At 40.8% G+C, this 10,827-nt stretch overlaps 1 protein-coding gene and 1 non-coding gene across 2 annotated transcripts; both read left to right on the top strand.

The window, feature by feature from the left end:
• The first annotated feature begins 2,515 nt into the window (after positions 1-2,515).
• LOC146713716 (tripartite motif-containing protein 16-like) lies at positions 2,516-4,738 on the top strand. Its single transcript, XM_085450068.1, has one exon. It carries the CDS (start codon positions 2,566-2,568, stop codon positions 4,267-4,269), a length of 1,704 nt encoding a protein of 567 aa, XP_085306194.1. The 5' UTR covers positions 2,516-2,565; the 3' UTR covers positions 4,270-4,738.
• Positions 4,739-8,795: 4,057 nt separating this feature from the next.
• Positions 8,796-8,871, top strand: trnak-uuu (transfer RNA lysine (anticodon UUU)). Its single transcript has one exon. It is a non-coding gene; the product is annotated as a tRNA-Lys (tRNA).
• Positions 8,872-10,827: the final 1,956 nt, after the last annotated feature.

Below are 10,827 nucleotides of genomic sequence, written 5' to 3'. Positions count from 1 at the left end.
TAATGATTTATATTACAGGGGCCTGTTTTTCTGTCCCCAAAGGGTGACAACATAGAAACGTCCCCACTAAAATAGTAATACGGCTAAATGCACACACATGTACCCCTAGGAAAAAGTGTGTGTGTGTGTACCATGTTTACATACCTGTGTGGGGACCAAGAATTGGAAGTTTACCATACTTGTGGGGACCAACAGCCCTTATGGGCACAGAAAATAGGTTAGACCAGTGTTTCCCAACCTTTTGGAGCCACGGCACATATTTCACATTAGAAAAATCAAACAGTGCATCACCAAACAAAAATGTCTCAAAAAGCATTTTGATCATTTATCTTAGTAAAATAGGCTCAGTTTGTCCCCAGTATACCTTTTTTGCTTTCTTCTGACCACCACTCATGACGGCCTTCATGTGGGCTGGAATTTTCTCCAGGACCCAGACTGACTGCTTTTTCTCTTCAAATATTTATCTATTGCTATTATGTGCTGTGTTCTGACAGCATGACTATTATGTAATATCTTCTTCTGTTTGACAACCAACTTAATTAGAACAGGTGGTTGTACCGCCCTCTAGTGGAAGAGAATGTAATTGTTCTGCCTGTTACTCACTGCGGTCACTTGGAGTACTAATCAGGTGGAACCAGATAATCTTCTACGGCACACCTGTGTGCCACGGCACCGTTTTTGGGAAGCACTGGGCTAGTGTTAGGATAAGCATCTAGGGAAGGATATGAAAACATGACTGTGTGTGTGTGTGTGTGTGTGTGTGTGTGTGTGTGTGTGTGTGTGTGTGTGTGTGTGTGTGTGTGTCCCATATTTTATTTTTGTAGCTTGCACTGAGGGCTGATTGATTATGTATGTTCTGCCTGCAGCACTGCGGTGTGTTTGTTGACCTTCTTGTAAGCGACACACACAGGGAAGCACGAACTGTAGCACGTTATAGGTGAATAACACCAGCGCAGTCTCTAATGCAGCTCAGGCAGATTTGCAACTCAGCGCCATCACTGTTGTGAGGTGTTCCTGTTATCTTGTCCACCCCATCCTCATATAAAAATAGAGAGAGAGAGGATGGCATTTGTGCTTTCAGTGAGATGAAACAATAATAGCTTACAGACATGAACACACACGTGCATCTATGCTTGTGGACCTTCTGTGACATGATGCGTAATCCACACAGCTGTGAAGGTAAGTCATACCTTAAGAAAACAGTGATTTGAGGTTAAGGGGATTCCTCTGAAGTGGTGCAAAAGTGTGAAACAAGTCAGAAAGAAGTTGTTTAATGTTTGTGTACATGGACATGTCTGGGGATAAATGTATGCTCACCACCTCAATGAACTCAAGCAACAAGGAGCAAAAGTCCTTACTGATGCGAGACCAGTGAAGTCATACAGGAAACAATTACTTCAACTTATTTGTGTGTTTGTTTGCTGTTGTGAAACTGTAAGTAAAGAGTGGAAGGTGGATCTAGCTGAGAATCTGCACGTTTTCTGAGCAATGTCTTGTGATTGACATGTCATTAGCTAAAAACTATAAACTAGTTACCACTCTTTCCTGATGCCTGAGTGTAATATACAAAGAGAACCTAATATTTTGTTCAATATGACAACAAACCATTGAGCGGTGAACACATCAGAAAAATGCTTGCTTGATCTTGTCACATGGTCATTGGTCATTTTACCATACACTCCTTTTTGACTTGACCAGTAGTCTTTTCACAATCACAAGGGTATTTAGCAATGACCCTGGTGAAGGCCACAAGGGGAAATGTGTTGGTCACGCATTAAAACTGGTTCCTAATACTTTAAGTTTCACTGGAGTCTTCATGTCATTAGATCTTTGTCTTCGCCATGAACCTTGAAAGTTGTTCCAGAAAGGTTTGTTGCTATTTTAATGTAAAGAACATGGTTATTTCTGTTGCAGCAGCTGTTATAAATGCAAAACTAAAATGCAAGATTCTTTTGAGTAATTAACTTTTTGCAGGAATATCTGTAATTATATGTGCAGACTCTGCTGACTGTTCAAAGCAATGCAGTGGCATTTATCTAGTTCTCATCCTGTTACAGCAACATCGATTACTGCCTATAAAAGCAATAAATAAATAAATAAAAGCAACCAGCATATGTCTGCTAACCTAACCCTGCTCTCCACATATGCTTTGATTAGGTCAGCAGCCTCTGCTGTTCTGACGGTTATTGTTACCTGAGACATTTCTGTCCAGTGTTCATTAAAGCTGGATTTTTAAAAATTATTTATATAGAAGAAGCAGTAAATAAAAAATGGTTAAACACACAGTTTCACTCTCTAACTGCTCCTCTTCCTGGAGTGAAGCACAGCCTGATAACCTCCCTCTTCTTCCTGCTCTTAAACACAGCACCTCCTCTCTGTCCACGTGTTTCCTCGTTCCCTCCCCCTCAGATCTGCACTTTGAAGATGGGTGTAACCAACATGTGGTGACATGTAAGAGCTGACAGGCTCCATTCACTGCAGAAACATGTTGTTGAGATCAGAGCTCAGACTAGTTTCAGTTATAAGGAAGTGAAACTCACACAGTCACTGACACTGAGAGGAGAAATGGCGCAGAAAGGAGTTCAGCTGGACCGAGAAACCTTCTCTTGTTCCATCTGTTTGGATCTACTGAAGGATCCGGTGACTACAGCCTGTGGACACAGCTACTGCAGGAACTGTATTAAAAGTTTCTGGGATGAAGAGGACAGGAAGGGAATCCACAGCTGCCCTCAGTGCAGGAAGACGTTCACACCGAGGCCTGTCCTGGAGAAAAACGTCATGTTTGCAGCTTTAGTGGAGCAGCTGAAGAAGACTGGACTCCAAGCTGCTCCAGCTGATCACTGCTATGCTGGACCTGAAGATGTGGCCTGTGATGTCTGCACTGGGAGGAAGTGGAAAGCCATCAAGTCCTGTCTGGTGTGTCTGATCTCCTACTGTGAGAAACACATACAGCTTCATCTGGAGTCTCCTGCCTTTGAAAAACACAAGCTGGTGGCCCCCTCCAAGAAGCTCCAGGACAACATCTGCTCTCGTCATGATGAGGTGATGAAGATTTTCTGTCGTACTGATCAGCAGAGTATCTGTTATCTCTGCACGATGGATGAACATAAAGGCCATGAAACAGTCCCAGCTGCAGCAGAAAGGACTGAGAAGCAGAAGGAGCTCGAGGTGAGACGACTAAACATCCAGCAGAGAATCCAGGAGCGAGAGAAAGATGTGAAGCTGCTTCAACAGGAGGTGGAGGCCATCAATGGCTCTGCTGATAAAGCAGTGGAGGACAGTGAGAAGATGTTCACTGAGCTGATCCGTCTCCTCCAGAAAAGAAGCTCTGATGTGAAGCAGCAGGTCAGATCCCAGCAGGAAACTGAAGTGAGTCGAGTCAAAGAGCTTCAGGAGAAGCTGGAGCAGGAGATCGCTGAGCTGAAGAGGAAAGACGGCGAGCTGGAGCAGCTCTCACACACAGAGGATCACAACCAGTTTCTACACAACTACCCCTCACTGTCAGCACTCAGTGAGTCTACACACTCATCCAGCATCAATATTCGTCCTCTGAGCTACTTTGAGGATGTGACAGCAGCTGTGTCAGAGACCAGAGATAAACTACAGGACATTCTGAGAGAGGAATGGACAAACATCTCACTGACAGTCACTGAAGAGGATGTTTTACTGTCACCAGCAGAGCCAAGGACCAGAGCTGGATTCTTAAAATATTCACGTGAAATCACACTGGATCCAAACACAACTCACACACATCTGTTATTATCTGAGGGGAACAGAAAAGTAACATTGATGAAACAACAACAGTCTTATTCTGATCATCCAGACAGATTCACTGTATATTATCAGGTCCTGAGTAGAGAGAGTCTGACTGGACGTTGTTACTGGGAGGTGGAGTGGAGAGGGGGAGAAGTTGGTGTAGCAGTCGCATACAAGAATATCAGCAGAGCAGGGACGGGCGATGAATGTGGATTTGGATGGAATGACAAATCTTGGGCATTAGATTGTTACACAAACAGTTATATATTTTACTACAACAAAGTCCCAACTGTCCTCTCAGGTCCTCGGTCCTCCAGAGTAGGAGTGTACCTGGATCACAGAGCAGGTATTCTGTCTTTCTACAGCGTCTCTGAAACCATGACTCTCCTCCACAGAGTCCAGACCACATTCACTCAGCCGCTCTATGCTGGACTTTGGCTTCAGTTGTATAATGGAGCCACTGCAGAGTTGATTAAAGTCAAACAGAGAAGACAGGTTCATGTTGATCCCTGACCATTATATGTACTTGTGTAGTTTCTAAATGAGGCTTTACATTTTAGAAGCTGAGAAGTTCAGTGGTCCATTGATGTGTGAAAATAATATTGCACTGATTCAAACTGTACTTACATTTATATACCTTACATCAATATAAATCTGAATTTGTTCTTATGGCTGATAATCATGTGAGTTTAAATGATACTACTCTTCATATTCAGCATGTTTGAAATCTGTCATCAGTCTGGTTAGTGGTTTTATTCTGTAGTTGCTGTAGTGGGTTGTCAAATGCAACAATATATTGGAGCTGCAGTGATTCATCAGTTAGTCAATGATTAGAGAATTGATTGTTTTATCATTATTTTAGTCACATTTAAAGCTGCTTCCAGTTTCTGAAATGTGAAGATTGTTGGTTTTCTTGATCATATATGACTGTAAACTTAATGTCTTTGAGGTTTGAACTTTTAAAATGCAACAAAAAAATTAATCCTTGAGGTTTTTGATATTATATTATCATTATTATTATTATTATTATTATTGTATCTACAGTGATGACATTTAATGTCTTTTTGAGATGAAAAGCTTGATCACACTCACTTATTTATACATTTAAATATAAAAAACCAAATCAGTGTTCCCCAACCCCCGGGCCCCAGACAGACCAGGCAGCAAGAGAAGAAAACATTTTTTGTACCGATACTGGTTTTATTTTGTTGTATTTATCAACAACACTTTAATAGCCGGTCGGTGACACACAAAAAGGTTGGGGACTGTTGAACTAAATAACACAGGCCTGTATGTTGTGGAGGATAGACATGTTTCTTGCCCTGAGCTGTGTCTGGCAGGCAGAGCGTCTCCACAAATCTGAAGCTTCTGATTTGGAGAAAATGAGCTGAGGGAGACACCTGGTGGACAAACACAGACATGACAGGAAGAAAGACTAAAGTGCAGAGTGGAGACAAACAGCTGGAAATACTTGTTGGAAAGGATTGTCATGCTTCAGACAAACACACAGCACACACTCTAACAGTCCTTTATTTGCACTGAAGGAGACACGTGAAGAAGCCAAATCACACAATAATGAAGTGAACACATTTATAGTCAGTGTTCAAGATGGTGGATAGAAATGAGAATCATGAAGCATTTGTTCACTTTTAGGTCTGTTTCTTACAGCAGAAGCAGCATTTACATGAACTCACTGGCCTTTTTCCACTGAACGCTCTCTTCTTCATCACCTCATCTTCCTCTTCTGACTGATGCTGAGCTCCAACCCTTTTTACTTCCTGGAGATGATTCATACTCACTGAAATTTCACTCATGACACAGAAACTGTTCAGTTATTCTTCATTTATTAGTCTGTTTATCAGGAACCTCTGTTGATTTTACATGTAAAGGATTTTTCTTCTATCATTGAACCTTTTAAGGGTTTTCTCTTAGTAGTTTTGGGGAGTTTTTAATTAGATTTACAGCTTCAGAATAACTTTGTGATGTCAGATTAGAAAGTCTGTGTCCAACCCTGGTGTTTGATCAGCTGTTTGATCCCTGCTGGGCTGGATTTTTTATATGAATGTTGAATTTGTTGTTTTGGAACTGACTTAGATTTTTATTGATGGATGATTCGTTGTAAAAAGTGGATCTACCAACAGTTTATTTCTTTGTTATTAACCAGCAAGTAGACTTTTCCCCAGAAACAGAGTTTTGATTAGTGGAACTGACAAACAGTTTGAGGCTGATTTGGCTGATATGGGTGAATATTGAGCAGATAATGATAATGTGAGACACTTACTGACATGTACAGATGGATTTTCCAAGTATGCATGCAGGTGTCTTCAAACCAAGGCAGCAGCATCTGTTGCATCTGCTTTTCAGGATGTTCTGAGTGAAGGACGTGTACCTGTTAAACTTCAAATAGATGAAGGCGAGGAGTTTAATAATAAACATTTCCATCAGCTGATGGTTCAGTTTAACATCACACATTGATTAAACCAAGTTTTGTGGAACGTTTTAACAGAAGCTTTAAGGACCGTATGTGAAAATACTTCACATCTGTTAACTTATGTAGACGTGTAAACGTGGTCCAGGACCTTGTGCTGTCAAGGCCAAGCAGCCGGTGTAAAGAGGTTGGAGCCAAAAGCTGACTCAGTACATGTTTGTTTGATTTGAATGAAAACTTGATTTATAGCAGGGATCATGAAGGTCGAGGCGAGACATGGAGGGAATGACATGGGAGCAGGACTCACTCACTATTAAATGCTGAAGCAAAGCTACAGAGAGGGGCGTTTCTCCAGGATTGCGGTGGAGTGAGGAAAAGAACAACATGTCTGAGGTGAGTTTCTGGACTCACACTAGGAAAAAGGCTCTATTTTTTGTTGCCTACATAGTAGAAGGTCACTTTGTCTCTAAACAGGAAAATGAGCAGTCAGGGGTTAAAGTGGATTCAGCAGGTGGAGGAACCCTAAAATCAGTTGCAACAGCTCAGTGTGGGGAAAACATTCACGACTCAGTATAATTGCTGCTGAGAGCTCCAGTAGATTTTCTGAATGGACAGGCTGTGATCAGCTGACCTGCTGCTCTTTGTGGATTTACACAAGTGAATTCAACCAGATGTCAGCAGATGTTTTATGAGTTGAACTGCTTTCCATCCTCTACACTGACAGTAAACTGTTTATGCTCTTTTTATTAGACACTATTCAGCTGGTATGAAGGTGAAATTCAGTGAATCTTAACTGCAAATTCATCTCTGCTACACTTGATGTAATCAAACTCTGAGCATGAAACCACAGCCACTGTGCAGCAGTCACACACTGTTCTGCAGCAAACTAACCTGTTTATCCTGCACTAACCTGCAACCTTTAAATAGCACAGTGCCTCAGTTTGTTTAGCAGCACGTTTCAGGATATGAAAAAACATAATGTCACATGTACAGAACCAATATCTGATTTAAAAACATGAAGACTTACATGTGAGCTTTACAATCAGTCGTTGGGCCAAAAGCAAGAAAAAGGAAACACTTTAAGGCCTGACTATGACACATAGTTTTGCCACTTTTATTTCTTTTTCTGTGATATTGCTGGTGATTAATACACCAACAGGAATGAATTTCATGTGTTACTGTTTAATCTCAAAGCAGTTTGATTTGAGGCTCGCAGTGACAAAATAATAACTCCCCTTAAAGGTGTTAAACCTAAAGTAATGAAGGTCTCCTAAAGGTCTCTTAGCATTAGACTCTTGCTATTTCTGTGCCTTCATTCTAATGTGTACACTCTGTGTTTAGTTCCTCTGGACGTGGCCCTGTTTTCCCGGAGCAGATCCTTAGTTTTGAATGATTGGAGAGTGGCTATAGCGAGCAGTGAGTGAGCGAAGAGAAGCTTTCCCTGTCCTCCCCACCTTGGATTTCCTGGAGCCTGGACCCCGTCACACTTGTATATAGCACAATTCCCTGCACTGTCTGTACACATACCTGCTGTAATAAACTATTTCTCCTCAAAGTGAAGAGTCCTGCATGTGAGTCCTCAGTGAACGGTGACATCATTACAGTAACAAAGTATTTGTACTTCATTACTTCCTTCCTCATGCTGTAACCCTCGATTTCATTTGGTGTGTTTTTTTGATGAGATGCAGCTTTCCACACCATCTTTTCACCTATTGCTGATCACCACACTGTGTTTGTGTGCTAAAAGAGAAATCATTTCCTGCATGGAGACTAAACGGAAGCACAATTACATTAACTCAGAGGGTACAGCAACTGTTGCAGTTTGTCTTGAAACAACTGTAATCTCCACATCTGGACTTTTTTCTCAATTGAATTACGATTTTAATCTCAAAATTGAAACTTTATTTTCAATGTTATCTATAATAGTTTTTCTTAATGTGGCCGTAATACTCATTCGTACAGCAACATTGCCAGCAAACTGAAATTGGAAAAAAAGATGTAAGCAAAAAAAACACAAAGATGTAGGTTTCAAAACTTAGTTAATAATAGAAAATAAATTTATTCGCACATTTTACGGTTTCAATTCACCTTTTTTTCAGTTTCATTTTTTCCCCTTTCGATACAACATTTTCGTGTTAATTATTCTCAGTTTCATTTTAAGGTGGCATCATTTTAACCCCACGCACACACAGAGGGTCCATAACACTCACATTTCCAGAGTGTAACAACCAACCACCTGTGTGACATCTGAAATGCCCATGGTGTTGATTCTATAATATATATTTAGCTAAAATCTACACATTTATTTGGGGGAAAAATGTTATCTGGCTGTGGTTCTAAAGATCTGTGATCGTTACGTGTTCACTGACACCTGATTTATGCACACACAGTTATTGTGGTTCATTTCATTATGTCTTGGATTTGTCTGAATGTTGTGCCTGCTCCTTTATCAGTCTTTGCTTCCTGCATGTACAGCTTATGTGATTATTGACCAGGAGGGTTTGCAGTTTCATCAAAACACGAGTTGTTTGTTGCTTTCATTATGACTTGGCTGACTATGGCTGCTTACACATTGCAGACTCAGACTATTACATTAATAAGCAATTATTGAGCCTGGATAGCTCAGTCGCTAGAGCATCAGACTTTTAATCTAAGGGTCCAGGGTTCAAGTCCCTGTTTGGGGGCCGATCTTTACAGAATTTCGCAGAGGAACCCACCCGAGAGATTAATAAAGTTTTATCTTATCTTATGTAATGTAGGGGGGGAAATTCTTATAGTGACAAATATTTGACATGATTGCCAAGTTGTCAAAGCACCGTGTCAGGTCTTTGAAAACTGTAATGCCCTTTCAGCTTCCCGCTGGACTAAACATGCCTTGTTGTTTCTTTCAAATCTGTCTAAACACATGCATGTTGTATTAGTTGATGAATTAAAATGGAAAATGGTGCTTTTGCCACTGAAGTCTGAATATGTGCCACTGACAATGCAGTACTAGTTGACTTCTTTTTGCTTGCCCCCCAGTATGCTATGCTTTGCAGTTGTTGATTTTCGGGTGGAGGTGGATCCAAAATTATTTGCAATTGGTTTACAGGACTGGTGAAGGACTCTCGTTTCTGGTCACCAGGGAGAGTCCGTATCACAAAGGCTGTGAAGGATGCAGCTGCTCTAGATCAGAGGTGTCAAACTTAATTGTACAGGGGGCCAAAACTCAAAGCACACTTTAGGTTGAGGGCCAAACAGGGTAAGCATTTATTGAAAACACTAAAACAATGTTTTTTGAACATAAATATGAATAAAAACAGACAGGAATATTGTTTCAGAATAAATACACTTAGAATAAAGAATAACTTCTAATAACCGTCATAAGTGTTCAAACATGTCTTTTCCTGTCGTTGCATCGATTTAATGTCCAATATTTCCTCTGAAACGGGCATATTGGAGTTCAGTTCACGGATGAAGATGGCCAGCTGTGTAATGTCCATCATGTCTGTACTTTTATCCACAGCAAGACAGTATGCTATAAAGTATTTGCTTCTTTCACACGACTGTGTTCTTAAATCAGTGGTCATCTCACAAACCCGACCGTATTTCTACTCAAGCTCACATTTGCCAATATCTGGGTTACCGTTACAGTTAACCCTAACACTAGCTCTTCTACTTTCTGTATGAGAACTATGACTACATGGAAGGAGGTAACACAGACGATCCGACAAAGAAAGAAGGCACACAGACTAAATACACACAAAGGAGATTAGGGAAAGTGGAAACACATGAGGAAACAGCAGACACCACAGGGAAAGTGACACTAAACACGCACACACACAGCAAGCTTGACGAACCAACAAGGGAGACTTAAACACAAGCATACTGAAAGTAAAAGACAGACCGCATAATGCTGTGAACAAGAACAGACAAGGGCATAGAAGAAAATCTAAACCATAATGAAACTCAGCTAAAACCTAAATGATGATCAACACCAGAACTTAACATATGTTCATTATCATGGGAGAGAAGAAAAAACTATAAAAAGAAATCAAAAAGATGGGTCGCAGACCCAGACCCTGACACAGAACAGAAACTGGACTTGATTGACACTCTGAATTATTGAATCTGTAGCTTTTGTCTCATTAGCGCTTCATTTTGCCGAGCCATGAATAACAATATGAATGAATGAATCTATATAAAAAGGATCTTGCAGGCATATAAATGTACGCTGGGCTGGATGTGGCCCACGGGCCTCGAGTTTGACACGTATCCTCTAGATACTGAACAACTACAGAAAACTACATTTCTCCTGTGGCCTGCAGGTTCTGCATCTCACCGTCTGAAATACACAACGTAAACATCACTTTAATACTTTTTGCTTGTTAGAATAATGAACTACAGAAAGACGTCATCTTACCTAATAACTGCTGAGCACTGTTTGACTGGGACACAATGGGCACCTCTGCAGTCGACTCTGAATCTATATAGAAATGATCTCGCGGGCCGGATATAAATATACGTTGGGCCAGATGTGGCCCGCAGGCCTCGGGTTTGACACACATGATGTAGATTGATGGGTTTGTAAACGAGATAATGAAAGATTATATTAGGTAAACCTGTACAACTGCTCACCGATGCAAATATTTAATTAGCCAATC

Source organism: Copadichromis virginalis, linkage group LG3, assembly GCF_057382275.1.
Source record: "Copadichromis virginalis isolate Kocher_CV1m ecotype Utaka linkage group LG3, C_Virginalis_male_GT1.1, whole genome shotgun sequence".
Taxonomy (NCBI): domain Eukaryota; kingdom Metazoa; phylum Chordata; class Actinopteri; order Cichliformes; family Cichlidae; genus Copadichromis; species Copadichromis virginalis.
The sequence above is the reverse complement of the archived record's forward strand: the minus strand, read 5'-3'. Positions and strand labels throughout refer to the sequence as shown.

Bases quoted from the DNA above. Each gene is read 5' to 3' on its own strand.
- LOC146713716 (XM_085450068.1), top strand. From the start codon at position 2,566: ATGGCGCAGAAAGGAGTTCAGCTGGACCGAGAAACCTTCTCTTGTTCC.